This window comes from Agelaius phoeniceus, chromosome 36 (genome assembly GCF_051311805.1).
Source record: "Agelaius phoeniceus isolate bAgePho1 chromosome 36, bAgePho1.hap1, whole genome shotgun sequence".
NCBI classification, from domain to species: Eukaryota; Metazoa; Chordata; class Aves; order Passeriformes; family Icteridae; genus Agelaius; species Agelaius phoeniceus.
The window spans coordinates 2,444,026-2,462,723 of NC_135300.1; the positions used below are offsets into that span (position 1 = coordinate 2,444,026).

The 18,698-nt window shown below is 60.8% G+C and overlaps 2 protein-coding genes across 2 annotated transcripts in view; one reads left to right on the forward strand and one right to left on the reverse strand.

The window, feature by feature from the left end:
* The window catches only part of LOC143696502 (ephrin type-B receptor 4-like), an 11,110-nt gene extending 338 nt beyond the window's left edge, over nucleotides 1-10,772 (forward strand). The window contains 10 exon segments of the mRNA XM_077192904.1: nucleotides 718-831; nucleotides 1,692-1,801; nucleotides 1,803-1,940; nucleotides 3,336-3,414; nucleotides 3,417-3,481; nucleotides 4,009-4,080; nucleotides 5,170-5,319; nucleotides 8,556-8,728; nucleotides 9,024-9,148; nucleotides 9,621-10,772. Of these exon segments, the coding sequence (XP_077049019.1) occupies nucleotides 718-831; nucleotides 1,692-1,801; nucleotides 1,803-1,940; nucleotides 3,336-3,414; nucleotides 3,417-3,481; nucleotides 4,009-4,080; nucleotides 5,170-5,319; nucleotides 8,556-8,728; nucleotides 9,024-9,148; nucleotides 9,621-9,643 (1,049 nt within the window). The 3' untranslated portion in view covers nucleotides 9,644-10,772.
* On the reverse strand, nucleotides 10,411-17,991 carry TFR2 (transferrin receptor 2). The gene is made up of 16 exons (XM_077192905.1): nucleotides 17,979-17,991; nucleotides 17,564-17,670; nucleotides 17,359-17,481; nucleotides 17,037-17,153; nucleotides 16,040-16,176; nucleotides 15,520-15,686; nucleotides 14,993-15,112; nucleotides 14,648-14,730; nucleotides 14,504-14,567; nucleotides 14,336-14,403; nucleotides 14,152-14,228; nucleotides 13,217-13,301; nucleotides 12,620-12,835; nucleotides 11,918-12,058; nucleotides 11,477-11,621; nucleotides 10,411-10,490 (listed from the first exon to the last, which is right to left on the reverse strand). Exons 1-16 carry the CDS (start codon nucleotides 17,989-17,991, stop codon nucleotides 10,411-10,413), a joined length of 1,743 nt encoding a protein of 580 aa, XP_077049020.1.
* Nucleotides 17,992-18,698: the final 707 nt, after the last annotated feature.

The following is an 18,698-nucleotide window of genomic DNA, read 5'->3' on the forward strand; positions in this document are numbered from 1 at the left end:
TTGGCCCAAATGACCATAAAAATGTCCTGAAAAATGGCCCCAAAAGGCCCCAAAAATGGCCCCAAATGGCCCCAAAAATTGCCCCAAATGGCCCAAAAATGTTCCCAAAAATGGCCCCAAATGTCCTCAAAAACGACCCCAAATGGCCTCAAAAATGGCCCCAAAAATGTCCTGAGAAAAGGCCCCAAATGGCCCTAAATAGCCCCAAAAATGGCTCCAAATGACCCCAAAAATGTCCCCAAAAATGGCCCCAAATGACCCCAAAAATGTCCTCAAAAATGTCCTGAGAAAAGGCCCCAAATGGCCCTAAATAGCCCCAAAAATGGCCCCAAATGACCCCAAAAACGGCCCCAAATGTTTCAAAAAATGACCCCAGGTGTGACCCCAGGTGTGTCCCCAGGTGTGTCTCCAGGTGTCCCCAGGTGTGTCCCCAGGTGTGCCCCCCCCCCAGGTGTGACCCCAGGTGTGTCCCAGGTGACCCCAAATGCCCCCAGGTGTGTCCCCAGGTGTGTCCCCAGGTGTGACCCCAGGTGACCCCAGGTGTGCCCCCCCCCAGGTGTGACCCCAGGTGTGACCCAGGTGTGACCCCAGGTGTGTCCCCAGGTGTGCCCCCAGGTGACCCCAGGTGTGCCCCCCCCCAGGTGTGTCCCCAGGTGTGACCCCAGGTGTGACCCCAGGTGTGCCCCCAGGTGACCCCAGGTGTGTTCCCCCCCCCAGGTGGGAAGCTCTACATCGACCCCCTGACGTACGAGGACCCCGAGGTGGCCCTGAGGGATTTCGCGCAGGAGATCGACGTCACCTGCGTCACCATCGAGGAGGTCATCGGCGCAGGTGGCACCTGGGGAGACACACCTGGGACACCTGGGACACCTGGGGACAGCTGGGGACACGTGGGACACACCTGGGGACAGCTGGGACACACCTGGGACACACCTGGGGACACGTGGGACACACCTGGGGACACACCTGGGGGGACACCTGGGACACACCTGGGACACACCTGGGGGACACACCTGGGACACACCTGGGACACACCTGGGGACACCTGGGACACACCTGGGGGGCACCTGGGACACACCTGGGACACACCTGGGACACACCTGGGGACAGCTGGGGACACCTGGGGCTGCAGTTTGGGAGGATTTGGGCATTTTAGGGGGGTCTCACCTGTCCCAGGTGGGTTCGGGAAGGGGTGGGTGGGATTTTGGGTGCATTTATCAGGATTTGGGGTATTTTTGGGTGCATTTATCAGGATTTTGGGTATTTTGGGGTGTACTGATGCAATTTACCTGTCCGCAGGTGAGTTTGGGGAGGTTGTGGCGCGGTGCGGCTCTCCCTGCCGGGCCAGCCTCAGGTCTGGGTGGGATTTTGGGTGCATTTATCCATATTTTGAATACATTTATCAGGATTTTGAGTACATTTATCAGGATTTTGGGTGTATTTACCCACATTACCTGTCCCCAGGTGAGTTTGGGGAGGTGTGGGTGGGATTTTGGGTGCATTTATCCATATTTTGAGTACATTTATCAGGATTTTGGGTACATTTATCAGGATTTTGGGTACATTTACCCACATTACCTGTCCGCAGGTGAGTTTGGGGAGGTGTGGGTGGGATTTTGGGTGCATTTATCAGGATTTTGAGTACATTTATCAGGATTTTGGGTACATTTACCCACATTACCTGTCCGCAGGTGAGTTTGGCGAGGTGTGGCGCGGGCGGCTCTCCCTGCCGGGCCAGCCCGAGGCCGAGGTGGCCGTGAAGACGCTCAAGGGCGGCGCGGGCGAGCGGCAGCGCCGGGAGGTTCCTGCGCGAGGCCGCGCGCATGGCGCAGTTCCTGCACCCCAACGTGCTGCGGCTGCGCGGCGTCGTCAGCGCCGGGAGCCCCGCCATGATCGTCACCGAGTTCCTGATGCACGGGGCCCTGGATGCCTTCCTCAGGGTGGGGACATTGGGGACACTGAGGGGACATTGGGGACATTGGGGATGTTGGGGACATTGGGGGCAATGGGGCAATGGGGACATTGGGGGCAATGGGGACATTGGGGACATTGGGGCGTCGTCAGCGCCGGGAGCCCCGCCATGATCGTCACCGAGTTCCTGATGCACGGCGCCCTGGATGCCTTCCTCAGGGTGGGGACACCGATGGGGACATTGGGGACACCGAGGGGACATTGGGGACATTGGGGACACTGGGGACATTGGGGAAATTGGGGGTGTTGGGGACATTGGGGACATTGGGGGATTGGGGCGTTGTCAGCGCCGGGAGCCCCGCCATGATCGTCACCGAGTTCCTGATGCATGGGGCCCTGGACGCCTTCCTCAGGGTGGGGACATTGGGGACACTGAGGGGACATTGGGGACACTGAGGGGACACTGGGGACACAAGGGGGCATTGGGGGGGACTGGGGGCATTGGGGACATTGGGGACACCGAGGGGACATTGGGGATGTCAGGGTGATTGGGGACGTTGGGGACATGCCCTGTGTCACCCCTGTGATGTCCCCATGGTGTCCCTGTGTCCCCCCAGGGCCGTGAGGGGACGCTGTCCCCCCTCCAGCTGGTGGCCATGCCCTGTGTGTGATGTCCCCATGATGTCCCCATGATGTCCCCATGACCTTGGTGTCCCTCTGTCCCCCAGGGCCGTGAGGGGACATTGTCACCTCTCCAGCTGGTGGCCATGCCCTGTGATGGTGGCCATGCCCTGTGTGTGATGTCCCATGATGTCCCCATGCCCTGTGTCACCCCGGTGTCCTTGTGTCACCCCCAGGGCCGTGAGGGGACACTGTCCCCCCCCTCCAGCTGGTGGCCATGCCCTGTGTGTGATGTCCCCATGGTGTCCCCATGATGTCCCCATGCCCTGTGTCACCCGGTGTCCTTGTGTCACCCCCAGGGCCGTGAGGGGACACTGTCCCCCCTCCAGCTGGTGGCCATGCCTGTGTGTGATGTCCCCATGGTGTCCCCATGATGTCCCCATGCCCTGTGTCACCCCGGTGTCCCTTGTGTCACCCCCAGGGCCGTGAGGGACATTGTCACCCCTCCAGCTGGTGGCCATGCCCTGTGTGTGATGTCCCCATGATGTCCCCATGATGTCCCCATGACCTTGGTGTCCCTTTGTCCCCCAGGGCCGTGAGGGGACACTGTCCCCGCTCCAGCTGGTGGCCATGCCCTGTGTGTGATGTCCCCATGCCCTGTGTCACCCCGGTGTCCCTCTGTCCCCTCAGGGGCCGTGAGGGGACGCTGTCCCCGCTCCAGCTGGTGGCCATGCCCTGTGTGTGATGTCCCCATGATGTCCCCATGCTCTGTGTCACCCCAGTGTCCCTGTGTCCCCCCTCAGGGCCGTGAGGGGACGCTGTCCCCTCTCCAGCTGGTGGCCATGCTCCGCGGCATCGCGGCCGGCATGCGCTACCTGGCCGAGGCGGGTTCGTGCACCGCGACCTGGCCGCCAGGAACATCCTGGTGGACGCGCACCTGGTCTGCAAGGTGAGAGGTTTTGGGGGGATTTTGGGGGATTTTGGGGGATCCTGGTGGGTTTTGAGGGATCTCAGTGGGTTTGGGGTGTGGAACGTCCTGGTGGACGTGCACCTGGTCTGCGAGGTGAGAGGTTTTGGGGGGATTTCGGGGGATTTTTGGGGCATTCGGGGCAGGTTTCGGGTGGTTCTGTTGGGGTTTTGGGGATTTTGGTGGATTTGGGGAATTCTGTTGGGTTTGGGGGGATTCCAGTGGATTTTGGGGCATTCTGGTGGGTTTTGGGGCAGTCTGGTGGGTTTTGGGGCAGTCTGTTGTGTTTTGGAGATTCCAGCGGATTTTGGGGGCATTCTGTTGGGTTTTGGGGGATTCCAGCAGATTTTGGGGCATTCTGTTCAGTTTTGGGGCGTTCTGTTGGATTTTGGGGCATTCTGTTGGATTTTGGGGAATTCTGTTGGTTTTGGGGGATTCCAGCAGATTTTGGGGCATTCTGTTGGGTTTTGGGGCACGGATCCCCCCTCTGGACACGCACCTGTCCCCAGGTGTCCGACTTTGGGCTGTCGCGGGCGCTGGACGGGGACAGGGACAACGACCCCACCTACACCAGCTCCCTGGTGAGACCCCCGGGCCCCCAGACCCGCGGGGTTGGGCGGATTTCAGCAGGTTTGGGGCTTCCTGGGTGGGATTTTGGGGTTTCCCAGGGGAATTTGGCATTTCCTGGGCTTTTTTGGGGTTTCCCGGGGGTTTTTGTGGTTTCCTGGGGGATTTTGGAGTTTCCCAGGTGGCTTTGGGGTTTCCTGGGCGGAATTTGGGGTTTCCCGGGGGGTTTTGACATCCTGGATGTTTTTGGGGTCCCTCTGATGGATTTTGGGTCCCCCTGATGGATTTGGGGTCCCCTTGATGGTTTTGGGGACCCCTGATAGTTTTTGGGGTCCCCCTGACGGATTTTGGGGTCCCCTGATGGTTTTGGGTCCCCCAGATGCTTTTTGGGGTCCCCCTGATGGTTTTGTGGTCCCTGTGACAGATTTTGGGGTCCCCTGACGGATTTTGGGGTCCCCCTGATGGATTTGTGGTCCCTATGACAGATTTTGGGGTCCCCTGATGGTTTTGGGGTCCCCTGACAGATTTTGGGGTCCCCTGATGGTTTTGGGGTCCCCTGATGGCTTTTGGGGGTCCCATGATGGTTTTGTGGTCCCTGTGACAGATTTTGGGGTCCCCTAATGGATTTTGGGGTCCCCTGATGGATTTTGGGTCCCCCTGACGGATTTTGGGGTCCCCCGACGGATTTTGGGGTCCCCTGACGGATTTTGGGGTCCCCTGATGGATTTTGGGTCCCCCTGATGGTTTTTGGGTCCCCCTGATGGATTTTGGGGTCCCTGACGGGTTTTGGGGTCCCCTGACGGATTTTGGGGTCCCCTGATGGATTTTGGGGTCCCCTGATGGTTTTTGGGTCCCCTGACGGATTTTGGGGTCCCCTGATGGATTTTGGGGTCCCCTGATGGTTTTTGGGGTCCCTGTGACAGATTTTGGGTCCCCCAGATGCTTTTTGGGGTCCCTGTGACAGATTTTGGGGTCCCCTGATGGATTTTGGGGTCCCCTGACGGATTTTGGGTCCCCCTGACGGATTTTGGGGTCCCCCTACGGATTTTGGGGTCCCCTGACGGATTTTGGGGTCCCCTGACGGGTTTTGGGGCCCGGGGCAGGGCGGGAAGATCCCGATCCGCTGGACGGCGCCCGAGGCCATCGCGTTCCGCACGTTCACCTCGGCCAGCGACGCCTGGAGCTACGGCATCGTCATGTGGGAGGTGCTGAGCTTCGGGGAGCGGCCCTACTGGGACATGTCCAACCAGGACGTGAGTCACCCCAAAAAAACCCCCCCAAAAAAAACCCAAAAACCCCCCCAAAAAACCCCAAAAATCCCCTCAAAAAAAACCCCCAAAATCCCCTCAAAAAAACCCCAAAAACGGGATCGTGAGGAGGTGGTGCTGGGATTTGGGGGGAGGCCCTACTGGGACATGTCCAACCAGGACGTGAGTCACCCCAAAAAAACCCCAAAATCCCCCCCAAAAAAACCCCAAAATCCCCCCCCAAAAAACCCCAAAAATCCCCCCAAAAAAACCCAAAAATCCCCCCAAAAAAACCCCAAAAACGGGATCGTGAGGAGGTGTTGAGATTCGGGGGGAGGCCCTGCTGGGACATGTCCAACCAGGACGTGAGTCACCCCAAAAAACCCCAAAATCCCCCCCAAAAAAACCCCAAAATCCCCCCCAAAAAAAACCCCAAAAATCCCCCCAAAAAAAACCCAAAAATCCCCCCCCAAAAAACCCCAAAAACCCCCCCAAAAAAACCCCCAAAATCCCCCCCAAAAAAACCCAAAAACGGGTTCGTGAGGAGGTGGTGCTGGGATTCGGGGAGCGGCCCTACTGGGACATGTCCAACCAGGACGTGAGTCACCCCAAAAACCCCCCAAAAAAACCCCCAAAAAAACCCCAAAAATCCCCCCAAAAAAACCCCAAAATCCCCCCCAAAAAAACCCCCAAAATACCCTCAAAAAACCCCAAAAATCCCCCCCAAAAAAACCCCAAAAATCCCCCCAAAAAAACCCCAAAAACGGGATCGTCAGGAGGTGTTGAGCTTCAGGGAGCGGCCCTACTGGGACATGTCCAACCAGGACGTGAGTCACCCCAAAATCCCCCCCAAAAAAACCCCAAAATCCCCCCCAAAAAAAACCCCAAAATCCCCCCCAAAAAAACCCCAAAAATCCCCCCAAAAAAACCCCAAAAACGGGATCGTGAGGAGGTGTTGAGATTCGGGGGGAGGCCCTGCTGGGACATGTCCAACCAGGACGTGAGTCACCCCAAAAACCCCCCAAAAAAACCCCCAAAAAAACCCCAAAAATCCCCCCCCAAAAAAACCCCAAAAATCCCCCCCAAAAAAACCCAAAAATCCCCCCCAAAAAAACCCCAAAAATCCCCCAAAAAAACCCCAAAAACGGGTTCGTGAGGAGGTGCTGGGATTCGGGGAGCGGCCCTACTGGGACATGTCCAACCAGACGTGAGTCACCCCAAAAACCCCAAAATCCCCCCAAAAAAACCCCAAAAACGGGATCGTGAGGAGGTGGTGCTGGGATTTGGGGGGAGGCCCTACTGGGACATGTCCAACCAGGACGTGAGTCACCCCAAAAAAACCCCAAAAATCCCCCAAAAAAACCCCAAAATCCCCTCAAAAAAAACCCTAAAAATCCCCCCAAAAAAACCCCAAAATCCCCCCCAAAAAAACCCAAAATCCCCCCAAAAAAACCCCAAAAATCCCCCCAAAAAAACCCAAAATCCCCCGCAAAAAAAACCCAAAATCCCCCCAAAAAACCCCAAAAATCCCCCCAAAAAAACCCAAAAATCCCCCCCAAAAAAACCCCAAAAATCCCCTCAAAAAAAACCCAAAATCCCCTCCAAAAAAACCCAAATCCCCCCAAAAAAAAACCCCAAAAATCCCCCCAAATCACCCCAAAAACGGGTTCGTGAGGAGGTGCTGGGATTCGGGGGGAGGCCCTACTGGGACATGTCCAACAGGACGTGAGTGACCCCCAAATCCGAGACCCCAAAAACTCCAAAATCCCAAATTCCGAAAAAACCCCAAACGGCCCCGAAAACCCCCTCACCTGTGCCCAGGTGATCAACACCATCAAGCAGGATTATCATTAATATTATCAATACTATCAATATTATCAATAATATCAATATTCCCATTTACCTGTTCCTCACCTGTGTCTCACCTGTGCACGTGATCAACGCCATCGAGCAGGATTATTACCAATATTATCAATATTCTCATTTACCTGTCCCATTTACCTGTCCCAGGTGATCAAACACCATCGAGCAGGATTATCATTAATATTATCAATATTCCCATTTACCTGGCCCTCACCTGTGCATGTGATCAATGCCATTGAGCAGGATTATAAATGCCTGTCTCACCTGTCCCATTTACCTGCACAGGTGATCAACACCATCGAGCAGGATCATTACCGATATTATCAATTCTGTCCCTCTCTCACCTGTGCCCTACCTGTGCAGGTGATCAGCACGAGCGAGCAGGATTATTACCAATATTATCATTATTCTCTCTCACCTGTCCCATTTACCTGTCCCAGGTGATCAATGCCATCGAGCAGGATTGTTATCAATATTATCAATATTCCCATTTACCTGTGTCTCACCTGTGCCAGGTGATCAACGCCATCGAGCAGGATTATTACCAATATTATCAATATTCTCACCTGTGTCTCACCTGTCCCAGGTGATCACGCCATCGAGCAGGATCATTATCAATATTCTCTCTCACCTGTCCCATTTACCTGTCCAGGTGATCACGCCATCGAGCAGGATTATTACCAATATTATAAATATTCTGATTTACCTGTCCCAGGTGATCAACGCCATCGAGCAGGATTGTTACCAATGTTATAAATGCCCCATTTACCTGTGTCTCACCTGCACAGGTGATCAACGCCATTGAGCAGGATTATTATCAATATCCTCTCTCACCTGTCCCATTTACCTGCACAGGTGATCAATGCCATCGAGCAGGATTATTATCAGTGTTATAAATGCCCCATTTACCTGTCCCATTTACCTGCGCAGGTGATCAACGCCATCGAGCAGGATCATTATCAATATTATCAATATTCCCATTTACCTGTGTCTCACCTGTCCCAGGTGATCAACGCCATCGAGCAGGATTGTTATCAATATTATCAATATTCTCTCTCACCTGTCCCATTTACCTGTCCCAGGTGATCAATGCCATTGAGCAGGATCATTATCAATATTATCAATATTCCCATTTACCTGTCCCATTTACCTGTCCCAGGTGATCAACGCCATCGAGCAGGATCATTATCAATATTATCAATATTCCCATTTACCTGTGTCTCACCTGTGCCAGGTGATCAACGCCATCGAGCAGGATTGTTATCAATATTCCCATTTACCTGTCCCATTTACCTGTGCCAGGTGATCAACGCCATCGAGCAGGATTATTACCAATATTATCAATATTCCCATTTACCTGTCCCATTTACCTGTCCCAGGTGATCAACGCCATCGAGCAGGATTACCGGCTGCCGCCGCCGCCGCGCTGCCCGCCCGCCCTGCACCGGCTGATGCTGCAGTGCTGGCAGCGCGAGCGCCACGCCCGCCCCACCTTCCCGCACCTGGTGCGCGCCCTGGACCGCCTGATCCGGCACCCCCAGAGCCTGCGCAGGTGAGGGCAGCACACCTGGGGGGCAGGAGGGTCTCAGCACACCTGGGGGGCAGGAGGGGTCTCAGCACACCTGGGTTTGGGGAGAGGGGGTCCCAAAACGCCTTGAATGGGTGGGGAGGGGTCTCAGCACACCTGGATTCACTGGGGAGAGACCCCACCACACCTCAGGCCGTGGGGAGGGGTCCCCAGCACACCTGATTAACTCAGGGGGCTCCCAGCACACCTGAGTTCAAGGGGGGGGCAGGGGGTCCCCCCCAGCTCCTGCCTCTGACCCCTCCCCCCTCTATCCCCACAGCCCCTCCCCCTCCTGCCTGGACCCCGCCCCCCCCAAGGCCGAGCCCGCCCCCACCCCCCCTCGGGGGGGCACCTGGAGCCCCTCGGGGTCACGGGGCTGGAGCTGCTGCCCCGGCTGCGCGGCGAGTACGGGGGGCTCGGGGAAATGGGGGGAGATGGGGGCACGGGGGGGAAATGGGGGGGAGATCGGGGGGCTCGGGGGGAAATGGGGGGCACTGGGGGGAAATGGGGGGCATTGGGGGGCACTGGGGGGAGATCGGGGGGCAGGAGGGGAAATGGGGGGAAATGGGGGGAAATGGGGGGCTCGGGGGAAATGGGGGGAAATGGGGGGCATTGGGGGGGCTCGAGGGGAAATGGGGGGCATTGGGGGCAAATGGAGGGCTAGGGGGGAAAATGGGGGGCATTGGGGGGGAAATGGGGGGGGAGATCAGGGGGCACTGGGGGGCTGGGGGGGCATTGAGGGGCATTGGGGGGCTTGGGGGTGGCACCAGGGGGATGGGGGGCACTGGAGGGGGCATTGGGGATCGGGGGCATGGGGGGCACTGGGGGCTCATGGGGGGCACAGGGACCCCGCAGTGACCCCCGGGTCCCTCCCCAGGGACCTCCTGCGCATGGGGGTGACGCTGCCCGGGCAGCAGGGCCTGCAGAGCCCCCCCAAAGGGGACCCCCAGTGCTGACACCGCCCCCGGCCACGCCCACGGCAAGATGGCCGCCGGGGAGAGGCGCTAAGGGATGCAGCTGGATGGCGGAGCAAGATGGCTGCCAGGACAAGATGGCTGCCGGGACAAGATGGCCGCCATGGACAATATGGCCACCCTGGACAATATGGCTGCCATGGACAGGACAACATGGCTGTCAATCCAACATGGCTACCCATCCAATATGGCTGCCTTTCCAATATGGCTGCCAATCCAACATGGCTGCCTTTCCAATATGGCTGCCAATCCAACATGGCTGCCTTTCCAATATGGCTGCCAATCCAACATGGCTACCCATCCAATATGGCTGCCTTTCCAATATGGCTGCCAATCCAACATGGCTACCCATCCAACATGGCTGCCTTTCCAACATGGCTGCCAATCCAACATGGCTACCCATCCAACATGGCTGCCTTTCCAATATGGCTGCCATTCCAACATGGCTGCCAGGACAATATGGCCATCAGAACAATATGGCTGCCAAACCAATATGGCCACCATTCCAACATGGCTGCCCATTCAACATGGCTGCCGTTCCAATATGGCCACCGGGACAATAAAGCTCCACCCACCAATGAGCCAATGGGTGGGGTGGATCTCAGGGGCGTGGCCACCAATGGGAGTGACCAAATGTGAGTGGGTGTGGCCAATACAGATGTGGCCATGTGGGCGTGTTCACCATGGGCGTGGTCATTGATGGGCGTGGTCATTGATGGGCGTGGCCTCGATGCTTTTATTGTCCCAATTCCAGTCACAGCCAATAAACACGGCTGATGCAAATGAGGGGGCGTGGCTGTGCCCCCCGAGCTGTCCCCAGGGCCACCCCCGAGCCCCTCCCCGTCCCCAAAGTGTCACCAAGGGCCGCCCTGGCCCCGAGTGTCCCCAAAATCCCAATTCCTGTCCCCAAAATCCCAATTCCTGTCCCCAAAATCCCCCTTGGTGTCCCCAAGGCCACCCCGCTCCCAGCTGTCCTCATAACCCCACCTGTCCCCACTGTCCCCATTGTCCCCAAGGCCACCCCCAATGTCCCCAAAGCCACTCCTGATGTCCCCAGTGTCCCCATTGTCCCCAAGGCCACCCCTGATGTCCCCAAAGCCACTCCCCATGTCCCCGCAGTCCCCGCTGTCCCCGAGGCCACCCCCGATGTCCCCGATGTCCCCACTGTCCCCCGCCAGCGCCCCGGCCGTGCCGCGCAGGGTCCAGGCCAGCAGCGCCAGCCGCAGCTGGACACTGTCCCCAAGTGTCCCCTCATTGTCACCAGGTGTCCCCTCATTGTCCCTGTGTGTGCCCACGCCGTCCCCAGGTGTCCCCTCATTGTCCCTGTGTGTGCCCATGCCATCCCCAGGTGTCCCTGTGCCATCCTCAGGTGTCCCCGTGCTGTCCCCAGGTGTCCCCGTGCCATCCCCAGGTGTCCCCACATTGTCCCCAGCTGTCCCTGTGCCATCCCCAGGTGTCCCCGTGCTGTCCCCCGCTGTCCCTTTGCTGTCCCCAGGTGTTCCTTTGCCATCCCCAGGTGTCCCCTTGCCATCCCCAGGTGTCCCCGTGCTGTCCCCAGGTGTCCCCGTGCCATCCCCAGGTGTCCCCACATTGTCCCCAGCTGTCCCTGTGCCATCCCCAGGTGTCCCCGTGCTGTCCCCCGCTGTCCCTTTGCTGTCCCCAGGTGTTCCTTTGCCATCCCCAGGTGTCCCCTTGCCATCCCCAGGTGTCCCCGTGCTGTCCCCAGGTGTCCCCGTGCCGTCCCCTGCTGTCCCTTTGCCATCCCCCGCTGTCCCTTTGCTGTCCCCCGCTGTCCCCAGCTCGGCCACCAGCGCCGCCAGCGTGTGCCCCCCCCGGCCCAGCAGGATGTGACGGAACGGGGACACCAGAGGGGACACGAACGGGGACAGCAGCGACGCCTCGGCCTGTGAGGGACAGACAGAGGGACATGGTCAGGACAGGGACACACGGACACGGACAGGGACACACGGACAGAGGGACAGGGGGACAGGAGGGGACACGGGGAGAGGGAAGGGACCGGGAGGGGACAGGGCTGGGGACAGGTGACACACAGGTGAGGCAGGAGTGACACACAGGTGACACTCAGGGATGGCACAGGTGACACAGGTGACCCCAGGTGACACACAGGTGAGGCAGGGGTGACACAGAGGTGACAGGGGTGACACAGGTGACACACAGGTGACACACAGGTGACACTCACGGCCATGAGCCGCGCGTTGAAGCCGCGGTTGAGCCGCTCATTGGCGCCGTCCGATCCCGACATGTCGCGACGGAGCGCGGCGGCCGCGCGCACAACGCCCCCTCTGGCCGAGGAGAGGCACTGCAGCGACAGCCCCCGCGCCTGGGGGCAAAACGGCCTGGACTGGTTATACTGGGAGGGACTGGGAGCGGACGGGTCTATACTGGTCTATACTGGTCTATACTGGTTCATACTGGTTTATACTGGTCCATACTGGTCTATACTGGTTCACACCCACCTGCAGCGGGGCCAGCTGCCGCACCAGCGCGTCCCCGATGGCCGTAGTCTGTACTGGTCTATACTGGTCCATACTGGTTTACACCCACCTGCAGCGGGGCCACCAGCACATCCCCAATGGCTGCGGTTTATACTGGTCTGTACTGGTTTGTACTGCTCTGTACTGGTCTATACTGGTCCATACTGGTCTGTACTGGTCTGTACTGGTCTATACTGGTCCATACTGGTCCATACTGGTTCCCACCCACCTGCAGCGGGGCCAGCTGCCGCACCAGCGCGTCCCCGATGGCCGCAGTCTGTACTGGTTTGTACTGCTCTGTACTGGTTTGTACTGCTCTGTACTGATCTATACTGGTCTATAATGGTCCATACTGGTCTGTACTGGTCCATACTGGTCCATACTGGTCCATACTGGTGCACACCCACCTGCAGCGGGGCCAGCTGCCGCACCAGCGCGTCCCCGATGGCCGCGGGCTCCAGCGGCAGCCGCGGGTCGTGGCCCAGGCGGAGCAGGAGCTGCGCGGCCACGGCGGCCACGGCGCGGGACACGGCCGGGAGGCGGCCCCGGAGCCGCGCCCCGAGCCGCGCCAGAGTGTCCTCGGGTGTGCCCAGGGCCGCCCTGGAGCCACCAACGCCGGGAGCCTGAGGGGACAATGGGGGACACGGGGACACGGTGACACAGGGACATGGAGGGAACATGGGGACACCGAGGGGACACCAAGGGGACACAGGGGGGGACACAGTCACACGGGGACATGGGGGGACACAGGGACATGGGGACATGGAGGGGACACGGTCATGAGGGGACATCAGGGACAGAGAGGGGACACAAGGACAGGGATTATGGGCAGGGAGGGGACATTGGGGACATTGGGGACAGAGGCAGGGAGGGACACAGGGACATGGTCCGGACATGGGGACAGCAGAGAATGGGGACAGAGAGACACAGGGGTGGTGTGGGAACGTTTGGGGACATTTTCAGGACATTTTGGGGACACTTTGGGGACACTGTGGGGGTCTCACCTCATCGAAGCCGAGCTCCAGCGCTGGGACCCCCGCGGCCGCCGTGAAGGGGAAGGCGCCGCTCTCGGGGGGCAGGGGGCGGATCCTGGGGGACAGACGGACACGGGTGGGACAGGGGGGACACCTGAGGGTGTGCCCAGGTGTGTCCCCAGGTGATTCCCAGGTGTGTCCCCAATGTCCTCAGTGTCCCCAGGTGTCCCCAGGTGTGGCCCAGGTGTGGCCCAGGTGTGTCCCAGGTGTCCCCAGGTGTCCCCAGGTATCCCCAATGTCCCCAGGTGTGTCCCAGGTGTGTCCCACGTGTGCCCCAGGTGTGCCCCAGGTGTGTCCAGGTGTCCCCAGGTGTGTCCCAGGTGTGTCCCCAATGTCCCCAGGTGTGTCCCCAGGTGTGTCCAGGTGTGTCCCAGGTGTGTCCCAGGTGTGTCCAGGTGTTGTCCCCAATGTCTCCAGGTGTCCCCAGGTGTGTCCAGGTATCCCCAATGTCCCCAGGTGTGTCCCAGGTGTCCCCAGGTGTGTCCAGGTGTGCCCCAGGTGTGCCCCAGGTGTGTCCCCAGATGTCCCCAGGTGTGTCCCAGGTGTGTCCCCAGGTGTGTCCCAGGTGTGTCCCAGGTGTGTCCCAGATGTGTTCAGGTGTGTCCAGGTGTGTCCCCAATGTCCCCAGGTGTGTCCCAGGTGTGTCCAGGTGTGTCCCCAATGTTCCCAGGTGTGTCCCAGGTGTGTCCCAGGTGTCCCCAGGTGTCCCCAGGTGTGTCCCAGGTATCCCCAATGTCCCCAGGTGTGTCCCAGGTGTGTCCCAGGTGTCCCCAGGTGTGTCCCAGGTATCCCCAATGTCCCCAGGTGTGCCCCAGGTGTGTCCAGGTGTCCCCAGGTGTGTCCCAGGTGTGTCCCAGGTGTGTCCCAGGTGTGCCCCAGGTGTGTCCAGGTGTGTCCCCACTCACACGTCGCTCTCCCAGCCCCGCCCCGGCCGCCTCAGCTGCTCCAGGAGGGATTTCCCGCCCTCGTTGGGGCTCTCCACCTTCATTGGGGGAGGGGCGGTGATGTGAGGGGCCGCCCCTCCCCCACCCCTTTGGCCCCGCCCCCACCCCTTTGGCCCCGCCCCCACCCCTTTGGCCCCGCCCCCACCTGCTCCAGGGCGCTCTCGATCAGCGGCCCCAGGGTGGGGCTGGTCCGGACCACGAAGCGATCGGCGCCTGTGGGGTGGGGGAGGGGATGGGGGGGAGGGGTCAGGGGGGTGGGGGAGGGGCGGGGACCCCTCCCCCCCAAATCCCGGGGATGGGGGGAGGGGCGCACCCAGCACGGGCCGGTCCAGGCTGACGTAGGCGGCGACTTTGGTGTGCAGGAGGTCGGGGTAGCCCTGGGGGGAGGGGCGGGGTCACCGCGGGGTCACCGCGAGGGGGTCACGGCGGGGTCACGGCGGGGTCACGGCGGGGTCACCTCGAGCCACTCGGTGGCCCCCAAGTGTCCGAACTCGGCCCCGTCCCAGCTGACGAAGAGGAGGGTCCGGCGGAGCTGGAACCCTGGGGGGAGGGGCGGGGGGCGGGGTCAGGGGGGGCGGAGTCGGGGGGGAGGGGAGACCCCGCCCACCGAGGGGGGGGCACCCAAAGGGGGAATAATGCAGGCCCAGCCCCTCCCCCCATGGCCCCGCCCCAGTTTGGGACCCACCCTCTTTGATTGCCCCTCCCCCACCCTCTGAAGCCCCGCCCCCCTCAATTCGGGGAACCCCAAATTCCCCAATTTCAGCCCCGCCCACCCCCAGCCCCAGCCCCGCCCCTCTCTCACCCTCTCGGCCAATGGCGGCGAAGAACCGGGCGAGCTCCAGCAGGAGGGCGGTGCCCATGCCCGAGGCCGCCGCCCCCGGCCCCAGCGAATCACGTTGGGCCCCCACGATGATGTAACAGTCTGGGCAGGGCCGGCATCAGCGAGGCCACGCCCCCTCCCACCACCTCTGAACGCCATTTGCCCCGCCCGTTCATTGCCCCACCCGTTCTGACCACGCCCACATAACGAGCCTGTATTGACCACGCCCACTGACCACACACACTTCAGCCATCCCCAATTTCCATTGCCCCGCCCTCCTCTGGCCCCTTTGCTGGCATGACCACACCCACCCTGGCCACGCCCCTTCCATCTTGACCACACCCAATCAGTCATGCTCCACCCACCTCCATTAGTACCAGTTGCCCCGCCCTCCCCTCATATGACCACGCCCATATTCTGACCACACACTTCTGCCCACACCCCCAAGGGACCCCGCCCACCCCACCCACGCCCCCTCAGGCCCCGCCCCCACTTGCCCCGCCCCTCACCGGGCTCGAGGCGCCCCCGCAGGGCCCCAAAGACGCTGGTGAGGGTCCCGGGGCGCGTCCCCGCCCCCACCCGCAGCTGCAGCCGCCGCCCCCCCGGGCGGGGCCGGAACCGGAGGGACCCCCCCGGGACCCCCCAGCGCGGGGGGGCGAGGGGGGGGCCCAGGGCCCTGGAACGGGGGAGGGGACAGGGGTGAGACCCCCCCCAAAGCTTCAAATAGGGAGGGGGGAGTGGGGTGAGAGCCCCTCCCCCGGGAGACGGAAATGGGGAGGGGGAGATGGGATGGGGATCTTGGGGAGGGGTCCCGGGTTGATTTGGGGCTCCCAGGTTAATTTGGGGAGGGGTCCCAGATTAATTTGAAGGGTCTGTGTTAATTTGGGGAGGGGTCTCAGGTTAATTTAGGGGTTATTGATTAATTTGGGGGTCCCAGGTTAATTTGGGGAGGGGTCCCAGGTTAATTTAGGGGTTAATGGTTAATTTGGGGAGGGGTCTGTGTTAATTTGGGGAGGGGTCTCTGGGTACCTCATCAGCCTCATGGCCGTGGCGGCGCTCAGGGGGTGGGCGGGGATCGGGGGCACCCCCGGGGGGGGCCCGGGGGGGGCGTGGCCACGGAAGGAGGGGAAGCCCCGGCTGAAGGGGTCCCCCGCCCCCTCCTGCACCTGCGGGGAGACATCAGAGGCCGAGACCCCTCCCCAAAATACCCCAGAGACCCTCAAAGTAACCCCGAAAATACCCCCCAGACCCCGACCCCCACCAGGACAATATGGCTGCCATTCCAATATGGCCACCAGGACAATATGGCTGACAATCAACATGGCTGCCAATCCAATATGGCTGCCGTTCCAATATGGCTGCCATTCCAACATGGCTGCCGTTCCAATATGGCTGCCGTTCCAATATGGCTGACAATCCAATATGGCTGCTGTTCCAATATGGCTGCCATTCCAACATGGCTGCCCATCCAACATGGCTGCCAATCAACATGGCTGCCATTCCAATATGGCTGACAATCCAATATGGCTGCCATTCCAATATGGCTGCCAATCCAATATGGCTGCTATTCCAATATGGCTGACAATCCAATATGGCTGCCTGTCCAACATGGCTGCCATTCCAATATGGCTGCCATTCCAACATGGCTGCCATTCCAATATGGCTGCCAGGACATCAGGGACCGATTCCCCGCCCAAATACCCCCACGCCCCCCAAAATAACCCCAAAAATGCCCCCCAGACCCCGATCCCCCCCCAAAAAAACCCAAATACTCCCATCCCCCCCAAACTCCGCCCAGAGACCCCCAAATACCCCTCAAATTACCCCAAATCCCCTCCTAAAATACCTCCCAAGCCCCCCGAGACACCCCCCCCGAGACCCCCAAATATCCCCAAAATTCCCCCCCAAATATCCCCAAAACTCCCCCCAAAATTCCCTAAACTCCCCCAGCCCCCCCAAGCCCCGCCCAGTTCCGCCCCCAGGACCCTCAATGCCCCTCCCCCCTCCACGCCCCGCCCCCACTCACGTGCAGGGTGGGGGTCGTGCCCCCCCCCAGCCCGGGGCCCCCCCCGGGCCCGGCCGTGTCGCGGGGGTCGGGGTAGAGCAGGACCCCCAGAGCCCCCGCTGCAAACATGGCCGACACCTGGGGGGAGGGGCACGGGCATGGGGGCGGGGCTCCGGCCCAGCCCCGCCCCCGCCCTGGTTTGGGCTCTCACTTCTGGGTTGGGGTCCCAGCCCCACCCCCATGTCCTTCCCCCCAATTTTGGGGGTCTCACCCGTTGGGCGGGGCTGCCCCTCCCCCAGTTTGTGGGCGTGGTCTCACCTTTCTGTGGGCGTGTCCCCCTCACCTGTTGGGCGGGGCTGCCCCGCCCCAGCCGCAGCAGCGCCAGGTGTCCCCTCACCGTCACCCCCCGCGCCCGCAGCTCCGCCAGGTCCTGGGGGCGCCCGTAGTGACCATAGACCAGCCCGCCCTGCGGGGGTCAGGGGTCACGGGTCACAGGTCACAGGTCAGCGGGGGTCAGCAGGGGTCGGCAGGGGTCAGAGGTCACTCACGGTGGCTGTCCCAGGGGCGCTCCAGGCACAGAACGCTTCCGGGTCCAGCGGGAGCCGCTCGAGCTCCTCCCCCCCCCGCCCCCACCCAGCGCAGGGACACCGCCCCCCTGGGCAAAGGTCAGAGGTCAAAGGTCAGGGGTCAGCTGTCAGCTCTGCCTCCTCCCCCCCCCCCCTGACCCTGGGGGATTTTTGACCTCCTGTGACCCCTCCCAATTGGCCCCTCCCCCGCCCCAGTGACCCCTCCATGACCCCCCCGTGACCTCCCAGTGACCCCTCGGTGACCCCCAGACCCACCCGACCCCCTGTGACCCCTTGGTGACCCCCCCATGACCCCCTCTGACCCCCCCAATAACCCCCCAGTGACCCCTTGGTGACCCCTTGGTGACCCCTGACCCCCCCCATGACCCCCCCACACCCCCCCCCCCCATTACCGGACTGGGAGGGGGAGGGGCTGGGGGCGGCTCCAGGCCCGGCTCAGCCCCGCCCCCGCCAGGGCGCTCAGCACTGATTGGGCGAGAGCTCGGCCACGCCCCGACCCCGCCCCGTGCGGCCCCGAGCTGACCTCCCTGTGGGGGAGGGGTGGGGTCACACAGGGGTCACAGTGGGGTCAGGGGTCACAGCAGGGTCACAGGGGCAGTAGTGACCATTAATGGTCAGTGGTCACTGTTGGTCACCAATGGTCAGTAACAGTCACTATTGGTCAGTAGCAGGCAGTGGTCACTCAGTGGTCAGTGATGGTCACTATGGGTCACTAATGGTCAGTATGGGTCAGTGATGGTCACCAGTGGTCAGTGGTCACTCAGTGGTCAGTGATGGTCACCAGTGGTCAGTGGTCACTCAGTGGTCAGTGATGGTCACCAGTGGTCAGTGGTCACTCAGTGGTCACTCAGTGGTCACCAGGGGTCAGCGGTCACTCAGTGGTCAGTGATGGTCACTATGGGTCACTAATGGTCTGTGTGGGCCAGTGATGGTCACCAGTGGTCAGTGGTCACTCAGTGGTCACTCTGGTCACTCAGTGGTCACTCAGTGGTCACTCAGTGGTCACTCAGTGGTCAGTGATGGTCACGAGTGGTCAGTGGTCACTCAGTGGTCACTCGGTGGTCACCCAGTGGTCAGTGATGGTCACGAGCGGTCA